At 40.6% G+C, this 14,072-nt stretch overlaps 1 protein-coding gene across 2 annotated transcripts in view; it reads left to right on the top strand.

Moving 5' to 3' along the window:
* The window catches only part of DOCK8 (dedicator of cytokinesis 8), a 329,548-nt gene that overhangs the window by 301,608 nt on the left and 13,868 nt on the right, over nt 1-14,072 (top strand). Inside the window, exons 42-46 of one of the 2 annotated variants that reach the window (XM_069086859.1) lie at nt 131-265; nt 3,717-3,806; nt 6,703-6,939; nt 8,766-8,909; nt 10,332-10,438. In XM_069086859.1, the coding sequence (XP_068942960.1) occupies nt 131-265; nt 3,717-3,806; nt 6,703-6,939; nt 8,766-8,909; nt 10,332-10,438 (713 nt within the window). The other variant, XM_069086866.1, reaches the window with a different exon arrangement.

Raw genomic sequence — 14,072 nt, 5'->3', positions numbered from 1 at the left:
TTATGTGTTATTGTTTTTATAAATGATGTCTTCCCGACAGTAATGGTGGCAGTAGTGATTTAATGAACACTGCTTCTTTAGATGAGAGAAGCCGAAGTGTGAATATGGAGTTTTGCCTTTTGTTTACCAGGGCCACAAACGAATGTTTGGAACCTATTTCCGAGTTGGTTTCTATGGTTCCAAATTTGGAGATTTGGATGAACAGGAATTTGTTTACAAAGAGCCTGCAATTACTAAGCTTCCAGAAGTTTCACATAGACTAGAGGTAAGAAGTGTGGCTTTCTGTTCTTGGCATCTAAAACTTTTCTGGTTGGGGGAGGTAGGGTGGAAATGGATTTAAAGTACATCCTTCTAGGTAGCTTAAAGAAAAAACAAACACCACCACTGGTCATGGATTTGGCTTCGCTGACTCATAGAAACCACTCCATACTGCCCATCTGGCAATCACACTGGCAGTTGGTGGTGGGAAAAGGTTTGGAATGGCCCTTTCCTCTACCTCTCCCCACAAGTCCAGTGTCTGGTTGTCAGAATGTGTAAAGGCCAAGATTTTACATCACTTGTGTGGTTCCCTTTCCCAAGGTACTTATGATTACAGGGATATTTTTGGCACCCTTTCCCAAATTCAGTGAGACAGTTCTCAGTTTCAAGGGGCTTATCCAAGGCTAAATCAATGAATTGCACTGGGAAATATTTCTGGCTTGCAGGAACTACACTCTCTGCTTCATGTCTCTAGGTAATGAACCCTAGTTCTGATATAGTGACTCCAGGGTTGTCCTCAGATAACAAGCACATAATCCATCACCAGGATTGTACTTGAAGCCTTTCCAGCTTGGTGGAAACTGCCAGAGTTAGTACTCTCCTGGCATAGCCTTGGAGAAGTTGAGATCACTTCTGCATCATGCTGAAGCATTGAAGGAAGACTGTAATGGAGAAACCTGTAGAGAAAAAAATCTTTTCCTTTGGTCTAAACTTTAATTTTATTGGTGTAGGGAACTCCCAGTGTGGGAATTCACCTTACTGATACAGATCAGAAGACACTCTGCAATTTGTAGACAGTTTTGAAATTTAAATGTCAAATTCATCGTATGCTTAAGGAGAAAAGCAAGATGTACATAACTGAGATCTGCAGGTTTAAGTACAATTCTATTTTTCTACTCTACTTTGAATATGGAAATGCTCATTTTATTTGGTGTTTATTAAGCACAAAAGAAAATTAAATTTTAAAAAATAACCAAAATATTATATTATCCTTGAATATTACCTAGGGAACGGAGAAGTTAGGTGACTTGACAAGGGTCACACAGCCAGATTGTGTCGGAGGCAGGTTGTGCCATCTTCTACAGGAAGCTTTTCCCAATCCCTCTTAATTCTAAAATATTCCCTTTGTTGATTCTTCTCCCATTTATCCTGTTTGTACCCAATTGTTTGAATATTGTCTCTACCATTTCATTAATCTCTACCTCCTCAAGAACCAGAACAAGTCTTTTGTCTCTTTTCACATCCCTAGAAGAGCCCAGTGTCTTAATAAATGTTTATTGACTTACTGACTTACTTAAGCCTATTCCAAGTCTTCTTGACCCGAAGGCATTAAGTTGATGATTATGATATGTCCCACTTCTATAGCACTTGAAGATTTATAAAGTGCTTTCCTCACACCAGGTGAGTCGTCTGTCTATATATTATTATTATTTTTTAAGCAATCGGGGTTAAGTAACTTGCTCAAGGTTACACGGCCAGTTATTTGTGGGTGTGGTGCTGAGTGTCCGAGCCTGGGATTCGATCTCCAGGTCATCCCGACACTGGAGCCGATCGCTGTGCTACCTGGCCGCCCCTATCTATATATTATTATGCCCATTTTACAGATGAGGAACCCAAATCTCAGAGAGACAAATTAACGGACCAGGATCACACAGTTAGGTTTAAATCTCATCACTGACACTTAAAAGCTACACTAAAAAGAGTAAGCATAGGACAAAAAGAAGAAAACAAAATCCAGAGGACACATCAAAATAATACTAATCCTAAGAACTAAAAAATAATGGCAGAACACAGCACTGTAAAAACTGAAGTACGCTCAGATTACTCCTCACTTAAAATCCCCTGAACACTTCATGATAAGTGACACAGGCACTGCACACATATTGTGTGCAAATTCCTTGAATTTATTTAGTACCCTTCTTTCACCCCATAGCTACCTTACTTTCAGGAAAATTGGCAAGGAGTTGCCATGCCTGCTTATACACAAGTAAACTGAGCCTTTTTGTTGTTGTTCAGTTGTGTCTGACTCACTGTGACTCCATTGGCGGTTTTCCTGGCAGAGAAAATAGAATGGTTTGCCATTTCATTCTCCAGCTCATTTTACAGATGAGGAAACTGAGGCAAACTGGGTTAAGTGATTTTCCCAGGGTCACACAGCTAGTAAGCGTCTGAGGCCAGATTTGAACTCCTGAAGATAAGTCTTCCTGACTCCACTGCACAACCTAGCTGCCAAACTGAGTCCTAAAGAGATTAAATGGTTTCTTTAAAGTCACACAGTTAATTGGTAAAAGTGCTAGACTAGATCTCTTTACTTCCAGGTCTGTATTGTTTCTACAACTGGTACTCAGAGATGTTCTACTGAATTCCTCCCCATTTTCTAAAGCCCAGCTCAAGGGAGGCTGCTATGAAAATTGCCTCTAATCTCTTTACCATTAAGGCCTTTCCTCCTTAGACCTCACATAGAACTTTGTTTTGTAACTTGCTAATTAATGCGTTTGTCATATATTATTGAGTGTTATGACTGTATATACATGTACCTATTACAGTTGTGTATAAGAATGTCTCCTACCTTTCTAGATTGTAAGCTTCATGAAGGCAACCTCTATGTCTTATTTAAATGTCATGGTTTGCTTGAAGTTTTACCCAGCACAGAGCAAGTATTTATTTGTTTTGTTTTTGTCTTTCTGGAGGGGGGAAGGCAGGGCAGTTGGGGTTAAGTGACTTTCCCAAAGTCACACAGCTAGTAAGTGTCTGAGGCCACATTTGAACTCAGATCCTCCTGACTCCAAGGCCGGTGCTCTATTCACTGCACCACCTAGTTGCCCCAGAGCATGTCTCCAATAAGTATTTGCTGCATCACACTGCAGTGAATGGAACTGACTTTTAAATACTTCTGGCTACAGTTTGCCACATTAAGAAAAGACTGGTGAGGGGCGGCCAGGTAGCACAGCAAGTAAGAGCACCGGCCCCAGTGTTGGGATGACCTGGGGATCAAATCCAGGCTCAGATACTTAGCACCACACCCAGAAATAACTGGCCGTGTGACCTTGAGCAAGTTACTTAATCCAAATTGCTTTAAAAAAAAAAAAAAGACTGGTGGTCTCTGAGTTTATATAGTATGAATCAGTGAGGCTGAATTCAATGGCAACTTACTCTGTGGGTATTCAGTAATCATTAATTAAATCATTTTAAAGATTATAGTATGCCTATAATAGGAATGTGTTTATCAGCCAGCAGGTTAGGACCTTTCTTTATTTTGGGCTGTGGAAGCTTTGAGCCTGAACCTTGCTCATTAGCTCCAGTGTTATCCCAATGTCACCCCATTGCTAGAATGTTCAAGTACCCACAAGGTAAACCCTGTACTTCTTCCAGTCTTGCCCTACACTTCCAAAAGAGAGGGAGGGTGGGGAAGAATTTTGTCAAAACAGCTTTTTAAGAATTGTTTCTTTTTTTCCTAGGCATTTTATGGTCAATGTTTTGGTGCAAATTTTGTGGAAGTAATTAAAGATTCTATTCCTGTGGACAAGACTAAGTTGGATCCTCATAAGGTATGGGATGGATTTATACAACAGCATCCCTCTTGGGACCTTCCTTTCCGGCAGCTAGCATGTGACCCTTTGGAATTTTGAAATGCATCCTATATGCCTTAGCCATCGCCTGGTATCCAGGAAGAAAAATTAGCTTAGGCCTTAAAAATCATACTCCAGGAAAATTCAAATTCAGTACAAATGTAAAGTTCTGATTAACAATTTACCAGACAGCTTTAGTTCACTGCTACCATATGCAGGGTCACTATGATGCTAGTCAAAGAGGTAAGGATTGGAAAAAGCTGTTAGGCTGGAAAAATGTGCCTCCTCAAGCAATGGGCCTTTGTTTTTGAAATCTCTTTTGTGAAGACTGATTCAGGTCGTGAAAAATCTTTGCCCTCTCTGTATCCTTCTCCATATTTCCTTATAATTTCATCCCACACCCATGGCAAAACAAACACCTATTGATGCAAGTTTTCAGTATAAAGGTGTTGAAACCTTAAGGAAGGTAGTACTTACCACGTTTGACATCGACCAGTAAGTTTGAGAAATAAATGATCTTTCATGCAATATGCCAAGTAAAATGAAAAATAACTTTTGCCTTGATTGTTGAGGTAAAAGGGATTCACTTTTTTTCCACAAGAGCTAGCACTTTGTTATGAGGGACAATGCGATGTTTCTGCAAAGTAGGAGATTTTTGAATTAGAGATTAAGATCTGTTCCCAGATTTTATGTCATAGAAGTTAGAATTGAATATAATACAAAACAACACGCTGCAGCATAATACAATACAATGTAGCACAGTAAAATTTAACACAATAAAATGTGACACAACATAATACAATGCAACAAATACAACAAACACAACACAGTGTACCACAACACAGTACTAAGCAACACAATACAATACAATGTCACAAATACAGTACGATATAATACAATACAACATAATATGCCATCCCTCTTTTCCTCCAAGCACCACCTTCTCCCTGAAACCTTTCCTGATTTTCCACAATTGCCTTCCCTCCCCTAACTGCAATATATTTAACTGTCCTGTATTTATTGGTACTGATTTTCTTTATACTTAGTCTGTATGCTTGAATGTATAATTGTTATCTCCCCCATTAGAATATAAGATCCTTTCAAGTTGGATTTCATCCTTTCTACATATATTCTTGGAACCTAAAACAGTGCCAGGCATACAGAAGGCACTTAATAAATTCTTGATTGGCATTTTATACTTTTTGCCTGGCCACCACGGCCACACAATGACACCAAAGCCTTTGGTCACAGCCATTCTGGAAAGGTGTATTTCTCTTCTTTGAATAATATTTTGTAAGTTCTCATGCTAAGACATAAGTGCTCATAAACTAAGACACAGGGGGCAGCAGTAAACAGAGCATCAGCCCTGGAGTCAGGAGGACCTGAGTTCAAATCCGGCTTCAGACACTTAATACAAACTAGATGTGTGACCTTGGGCAAAAACACTTAACCCCAATTGCCCTGACTTCCCCCCTCCAAAAAGCAAAAAAAAGTTAAACTAAGACACAGCATAAGTTATGATTGTCAGGAGGAAAAGGGGCTAGACTTAATACCCTAATGAGCTGTTCACACACATTTTCTCTTTCTTTCTCCGTGTGTGTCTGTCTGTCTGTCTGTCTCTCTCTGTCTCATCCTGTATATTAAAAGGCCATTCTAGGTTGTATATACATGTCAGACTCAATTAGATAGCTTTACTAAACTGTTTTTTTCTTTCTTTGTTACAAGGAATGACTTTTTGGGATGGGGAGGAGGTAGAAGAATATTAAGTAGCTTTAGACTCGGAGTCAAGGAGACTTGAGTTCAGATCCCAATTTAAATATTTACCAACTGTATGACCCTAAGCAAGTGACTTACATTCTCTAAGCCTCAGTTTCCTCATCTGTAAAATGAGGAGATTGGGCTCAATGACCTATGAAGTACTTTCCAGCTCTAATTCTGTGTCCCTATGCTATTATATTTGGAAATGCACATGATATGAAGCAAAAGAAATGCATGTGGCAAGATGAAGAGAAACCTTTTCTAACTTTGCCTGTTTTTTCCATTACTTCAATAATTCTTCTCAGTAGCCTGAAATATAAATTTAAAAAACAAAACAATGACCCACCAGTCTGGGCTGCATAATTTACCATCCTGTCTGATTTTTCTAGTCCTTGACTAACATCATGTTGCTATTGTTCAGTCATTTCAGTCATGTCTGACTGCTTGTGATCCCATTTAAGGTTTTCTTGGCAAATATCCTGGAGTCGTTTGCTATTTCCTTCTCCAGCTCATGTTACAGATGAGGAAACTGGGGCAAGCAGGTTAAGTGACTTATCCAGAGTCACACAGCTAGCAAGTGTCTGACGTCAGATTTCAACTCAGGTGTTCCTGACTCCGGGTCCACCTTTCCACCCACTGCACCACCTAGCTACCCTATGATGACTAACATCATAGTAGCCCTGTGTCTGGTAACGGTGAACCCATTTCCTAAAGAGTTGTCCTATTAATGCTGTCAGTCAAAATTTTAAAATAAAAGCATGAGTAGACCATTTAGTAGGAACTTATTTTAAAATTTAAAACATATTAAGTTTTTTTTATTTTCCTAGAGAATAATTTTAAGGCCTACAATTTTTTTTTGAAATTTCTTTGATGAAAATTTCAAAAAGAAAGACAGTTGTGAATAAGAAAACTTTGACTTTGGTGTGAGTGGTGGGAGTGGTGGGGGTTCCTGGAAAGGAGCTGAATTCCTTCTTGATGCCATCAGCCTCAGTAAAGTTAAAGAGATCCTGTTGTTTGATGTGTCCCAGCATGTCTGTTCCCTTCCTTCGTCATGATTTGTTTCTGTGGTTGGAAAATGAGGCTCATTTCCTCCCTCCTTTTCCCTCCCTTCCCTTAGGCCTACATACAAATCACTTTTGTGGAGCCATATTTTGATGAGTATGAGATGAAAGACAGGGTAACCTACTTTGAGAAGAACTTCAACCTCCGAAGATTCATGTACACAACCCCCTTCACCCTAGAGGGACGGCCCCGGGGAGAGCTGAATGAGCAGCACAGAAGGAACACCATCCTGACCACCATGCATGCCTTCCCCTATATCAAGACCAGAATCAGAGTCATCCAAAAGGAAGAGGTAATGTCACCTGGAAATGACTACAATTTGGGAGAATGAAAACTTGGAAATGAACTGCTGCAGGAGGGACTCCCAGAAGAGGGATCCGAATTAGAGTTTGGTCTCTCCACACCATAAGGCAGTGAAAATAAAAAGAAGGGAGCCTTTGCAAATTCCTACCTGGGAATAATTTTACTCCCAAAGTGCAGTTGAGTGTCCAGATGTGGTCAGACATCTCTTCTCTGCTCCCTATGTTATGTAAATTCCTGTAGGTGATTCTGGAATTAATATTATTTATTAGCAATAGCCAGCCTACATTGGGCAGCTGCTATATACTCCTTATTGATTTTTTTTTAATCACTGTGTAACACTTGGTAGAGAGGGAGTTTCCTTATCTAGGAATTCTGTACCAATGAAATAACAAGTCCAGTCCTGATCCTGGTTTAACAGGTATTGAACAGTAGGACTATTGTAGACCAGAACAAATGATGAAGACCTCTTTGATTCTGGACCAGACTGTCTTGACACTCTGACCTTTGTCTCTGTCACCAGAGCCACAATTTTACAGAGAGGAGGATTATACTAAACCATTGACAGGTGAACCACTAAGACTCTGTTGATGAGAAATTTACCTTCAATTGGGGTTGGAAGAACCACTTTCTATAATACCAAAAAAGGGCATGAGATGCCAGAGGCCTGATAATAATAACCAGAGTTGACATTTACATAGACCTTTAAGTTTTCCAAAGTACTCATCTCATTACATCACCTCCTATGATCCGACAGCCCTTAATTCTGCAGTTGCAAATGGAATAATATACCCCCATAATGGAAATGGAACTGGAATAGAAATAAGATTCACCTGAAACCATCTTTCTTCATTCAAATTGTCTTGAAACCCTTCCAACCATGTCTTTTCCCTCTGCCCATGAATCTAATCACCCTCTTTGTCTGCCATCTCTAATTCTGCCCAGTATTTGTATTACTAAGAGTTTACATGGAGAGCCAGCATCAGAGCCAAGAAGATTTGGGTTCAAATTCCACTCCGACATACCTTGCTGTGTAAACCAAGGGAAGTCATTTAATTTTTCAATGCTATGATTTAAGTAGTTGATAAGGTATGGGTTACCTGCATTGTTAGAGGAAGTTTCCTCATTTGGGTGCTCCATATGTCAATGAAATAAAAGGTCTTGTCCCTATGCCTATAGTATATGCCATGTTGGCATATACTCAGACACTTAACATAAAAACTAGTCATGTGACCTTGGGCAAGTCACTTAACCCCAGTTGCCCTCCAAAAAAAAAAAAAGATTAGATTATAGTTATCCCTTACACATTGTGACTTTCACCATCATGGTTTCAATAAATCACAGGGCAGCATAAGAAATTAAATGGGAACTTGAGGTGAGTTTAAGGGAAGCTGCAGACAACACACCAAAGCCAGCAGATGACACAGAAAAAGTTTAGAAACTCAGAAATGCATATAATATATGTATATTTACTATAAACCCCTCATAAAATAAAAAGAAAAAATTCAAAATCTTCTCTGGTATGAGGAGAGGGCCAAAAATTGTACACAGATTTTCCAGATGGGGGTGGGGTGGGGTTTACATCACACCCCTAACCCCAGCGATGTGGAAGAAAAACCTACAGACTAGATTAGACTAACCCTTCAAAACTCCAAGTTGCAGAGATGATGACCTGCTTTGGTAGAAGGAATTTCCTTAACCAAGAGTTTCCTATGCCAATGAAATTACCGGTCTCATCCTTATCTCTGTCCCTGTCTCTATTTCTTAGGACCAGACAGTGACTTCCTCCCATTCTTGTTTTTTGCTTGTTTTTTCCAGTTTGTGTTGACCCCAATTGAAGTTGCTATTGAAGACATGAAGAAGAAGACCCTGGAGTTGGCCGTGGCTGTCAACCAGGAGCCTCCAGATGCCAAGATGCTTCAGATGGTGTTACAAGGCTCTGTGGGAGCCACTGTGAATCAGGTAAAAGAGGCACTGGGATGAAAAGAAGTGCAATCTCACTTTCCCCCGGAAATTACAGTCTTGTCCTCTTTCTCTGTCTTATATACGTGGCCCAAAGCACACAGAAATCTGGAAAACTTAGGTCAGACATTTTCAGAGTTTAGAAGAGCCCAAGGAAGTTTCTGCCACCCCTTTTGTCCCTGTTTTCATATGTAACCATCCAACAGAGAAAAAAACTGAGTTGGCCGAGTAAGCCGAAAACTGCCTCCACAAATCTTAACAATATTGATTTAAACGTGGAATAGACCTTAGAGATCATCTGCTCCAACACTTCATTTAACATATAAAGATACTGTTTGAGAGAGTAAGTGACTTGGCCAGGGTAGCACACAGTAAATATCTGGGACAAGATTTGAACCAGGGTCTTCTTTTCTCTACTATGGCAATCTTTTTTTTTTTTGGAGGGGGGGAGAAGGCAGGGCAATTGGGGTAAGTGACTTGCCCGAGGTCACACAGCTAGTAAGTGTGTCAAGTGTCTGAGATTGGATTTGAACTCAGGTCCTTCTGACTCCAGGGCTGGTGCTCTATTCACTGTGCCACCTAGCCGCCCTAACCTATATAGTAATCTTCTCCACTACATGCTATAGGATTTGAGATCTAGATTGGTCCTGACTTGGAAAGCCTCTCTGAGCCAGAATATGCCCAGTTGGGAGGATTCCTTAGAAATCAATTGTTTGTTTACAGAGACTGACTCTCACCTATAGAGAGACAAGAGAGAGACAAGGGGGAAGGCCTCATTTTGCTGAAATTCCAGGATTCCTACGACTGTATATGTCCACCCTCCCAGCTAAACTCAAATGGAACCATGACTAGGAATTCTTTTGGCTTTGATGGGGGAAAGGATAGCGCAAACAAGAGTCCACCAGTAGTCATACTGGGGGTGAGTGTAGGAGGTGGGTGTCATACTAGGGCTGGGAGAAGGGCACCATGACTCTGAGACCCTACAGGTCATAGAAGCATAGTTCTAGCGTTAGTAGGGACCTCAGAGGCCATCTAGTCCACCCCCTTCATTTTACAGATGAGAAAACTTAGATTGGGGAAGCTAAGTGATTTGTCCCAGGTATTACATTGGTGATTGTCAAAATTGGGATTTGAACCCAGGATTTCTGACTCCAGAGTCCTGTATCGCCTTTTATCCCCTCCCCTCCCTCTGATTGGCGCCTGAGCAGGGCAAGAAAATGCCCAGTGATTGACTGTGCAGTAGAGGTCAGTGGAGGTACTCCACAGTTTGTTTTCAATGCCACTGAAATCACAGGTCTGGATGAAAAATTGATCACTCTGTGAAACAAAATGTTGAACCAAATAAATCGAATTTTTTTAAAATGTTGAGGAAATTTGTTTTCTTTTAAGTGAAACATTAAAGTATTTTGTTGTTTCTATTAGGGACCACTAGAGGTAGCCCAAGTGTTCTTGGCTGAAATTCCAGCTGACCCAAAACTTTACCGGCATCACAACAAGTTGCGATTGTGTTTTAAAGAATTCATAATGCGGTAAGTAAGAGGGGAAGTGGCTGGGGATTCAGTAGCTCAAAACTAATCAAAGCAATGGCAGGACTCCTAGAATTCTGTGTGGATGCATTAGCATTCCAGAACTTGGTATTAAACTGCCATGGCAGCTTTGTGACCCTGGGCAGGTCACTTACCTTCCCTGGGCCTCAGTTTCCTCCCTGTCTTAAGTCTGTCCCCCACTCAAGTACATCCACCACTCAGATGTCAAATTAATCTTGCCAAAGCACAGATCTAACCTCATCATCCCTCAACATGATAAACTCTTATCACCTTATCCTTATCACCTCCACAATCAAATACAAAATTCTCAATATGGCCCTTTCATAAGCTGACCCCCTCCTCTCCTTCTAGTCTTGTTATTACCCCCACTGTAATGGGAATGGGAATTTGAAGATCTTCCCTGCCCCTTAATAGGCCAAATGTAATCACATGGAACCTGTGGTGAGAGGAGTTTGCTAAAGGGTGGAACAGAGCCCACAGGAAACTGGAAGTCAGAGCAGTTAGAGCTGGGAGAGAGAAAGGACACAGGCAAGGAGACAGCTAGGCTTGTGAGTGTTTGTGGAAAGGCTTTGGGATGATGGTGTGGCTCCTATTGTGTTATGGTGTTTCAACTTCTTTGCTGCTATGATGGATTTGGTTTTCTGGTGTTGGGATCTGGCTTTCTGGTGTCTGAATAAATGTTTTACTTCTGTCTTCTATATAGAGAGTCTGTTATATTTTGCAATTCAGAACTATGCCAATATATTCATAATCACCATCAGTGCCGTGAATATTGCCTTGACGATACATCCATATACTCCACAATCCAGTGACACTGGCATACTTGTTTCTAAAACAAAACTCTCTCCCTACTCTGTACATTTTCACTGGCTGCCCCCCTGCCTGGAATGTTCTCCCTCCTCATTTCTACTTCCTGGCTTCCCTGGCTTCCTTCAAGTCCCAGCTAGAATTCTACCTTCTACAGGAAGTCTTTTCCCAGCCCTTCAAAGGGGACATTCTAGTGCCTTCCTTCTGTTGATTATTTCCAAATTAATTCTGCATATATCTTATTTGTAAATAATTATTTGCATATTGTCTCTATTAGACTATAAGTTTCTTTAGACCAGGGACTCTCTCGCTTGCTTTTCTTTGTATGTCCAGCTCTTAGGATAGTGCTTGACACACAGTAGGCATTTTTAATAGTATGAGGCATAGTAGGCACTTAATGAATGCTTGTTGGTTATAAAGTGAGGGGGTTGAATTTAGATGTCCTCTGAGGACCCTTCTAACTCTAAATCTCTGATCTTATGACTCATAAGTCTCAAATTTCTGCACTTGGACCTTTTCTCCATTTACACTCTTTCCTTTGGTTCTGCTGGCTTTAATCATCTCATCTCTGCGGATGTTCATCCTCAGGCCCAGCCTCCCCTCTGAACTCCTGTCTTTCATTTCCATTTGCCTTCTGCAAATTTCCATGGGGATGCTTTTCATTACTTCAAATCCAGCATGTCCAAAATTGGAATCATCTTCATCAAGACACATTCCTGGGGCAGCTAGGTGGTACAGTGAATAGAGCACTGGCCCTAGAGTCAGGAGGTCCTGAGTTCAAATCCTTTCCTTTTTATAGCCTTGAAGCATAGGATAGAATCTTAAACTTAGGGGGCATTTGATTGAACTGAATTTAACTGGTGCTCCAAGATGGGGCACAAAGGACAAAAAATGTAAATAGAGTCAGAAATGGAAAGTAATGAAATTATTTTCTGTTTTTCTCATTTGCAATTTATTTAAAATGTCTCCTAGTAAAACAGAACTACAAAACTGTAACTCTATCGCCAACAGACATTTCTTGAATAACTGCCCCATACAAATAAATCTTTGAGTGAGCCTTTAAGGATCAAAAGAATTGTGGTCTAGCTGAAAAGATAGCCACTATAAGTAAAGGGATAAATAGTTGCTGTGAGAGTATGTGATTTATGACGAATGACATCTGCAGACAGTAATGGCCAAAGCAGTTCAGAGAAAGGGAAGGTCACTTGGGAATCGGGGCAGTCAGAAGGAGATGAAGTTTGAGCTGACCCTAAGAGATCACGTAACTTTCCTAAGCAGAGACCAAGTTGGTTGGAGGAAAAGAACCATATAGAGAAATATAAGGAGACAAGTTTTGAGAGATAGCAACGTGGTAAATAGATTTGGAGCTGTTATTTAAAATGACATTTTTCAGGCTCTGATGTTTACTTTGCTTAGAGTTAACCTTGATTCTCTCTACCAATTGCAAAATCTGAAAATCCCACGTTCCAAGGCTCTGAGATCATACCAGGGCCTCTGCCCATCATAATAAGAGCTGACTTAGATACAGCACTCTAGATGTCATTCCCCTTTGATCTGCATAGCCTTCTGAGAGAGGCAGAGAGATGATTATTCCCAATTTATATAGAAAGAACACAAGTCTGGGAACAATTAAGAGATTTGTCCTGAGATTACACAGCTGATAAATTGAAGGAGGAGGATTCAAACCCAGGTCTTCTGAATCCTAGTCCTCTAGCATTACTGTCCCTATTGAATTTGTGGCTAGAGGAACAGGAAAGTAACTTTCCCCAGGCTGCTGAGGGCATTTTCTTCAATAAAGATGTCAGCACCAGCTGCCCTGCACATAGAGGCTCAAAATCTAGCTTACCATCAGAAGAGGTACCTTTTACACGGTGCCTGCTGTACCTGCCTTCCAGCCATAATTACAGCAATTCACATGGAAAAGCAGGCCTGCATATTCCCTCATCTGCTGCTGACTCAGCTATGATCTGTATAGAGTTGATTTTTGCCACTGGGGCTTATTGTGCCACCATCATGCAGGGGTTGCCTGGTAACCTGCCCTTCATATTTTCTTTCCCCAAGGGCATCATTGTTCTTTTTCTTCATCTGCCTGTGGTTCCTTTTTTTTTTTTCTGGTCCTCTTCCAGAAGGAAAACTGAAATTTAACCAACCCCACTGTACAGTTCACAGAACTGTTTCCTCAGATTCGAGGAAAAGGAATCTTGTTAAATATTCTTTTATTGCCAATATATTTCATCTGTGCCTGGTACTGGGCTGTTTATCCTCCTCTAAGGACCAACCTCAGTCACTAAAAGCTTGTCACTAAAAGTTTAACTACTGGGAATTCAATGGTTTGGTCCACAGCAAGTCTCAAAGACAGTCTGCTGAAACACAGAGGAGTTGTTGTGACCTGCGATGGTGGAAGAAGATGCCATCACTCAAGCATTTTAAGTGTATGTAGGATGACTTTCTATCTAATTGCGTTCATAAAGGTCAAAGAGCAGTGCTGTCAGGTTTGCCCCTTTTTGGAAAGGTTTAAAAATTTACACATAGATACATCTATCCCTCACCAGGGTACCATGTGATGTAGTGAGAGAGGGCTAGCTTTGGAGTCGGTAAGAACTAGATTCAATTCCCAAGATTCTGGGTAAGAAAGTTAACTTTTCAGTGCCCCAGCCAACTCTCTGAACTGATGAATTAAGGAGGAGTTGCAAATCTGCATCAGTGAAGGGAGTTACCATACCAGGAGTTCTTTACTTTGATAAAATAATACATGGGTCTGGACACCCTACCCAAAAAAAAAAGGTTTTTTTCTTTCTAGATTTTTTTT

Source organism: Petaurus breviceps, unplaced genomic scaffold, assembly GCF_028583685.1.
Source record: "Petaurus breviceps papuanus isolate PSGF00001 unplaced genomic scaffold, PetGlider_PUasm1.0 118, whole genome shotgun sequence".
Lineage (NCBI taxonomy): Eukaryota > Metazoa > Chordata > Mammalia > Diprotodontia > Petauridae > Petaurus > Petaurus breviceps.
Note: the sequence above shows the minus strand (reverse complement) of the source record. Positions and strands in the feature narration are given on the sequence as shown.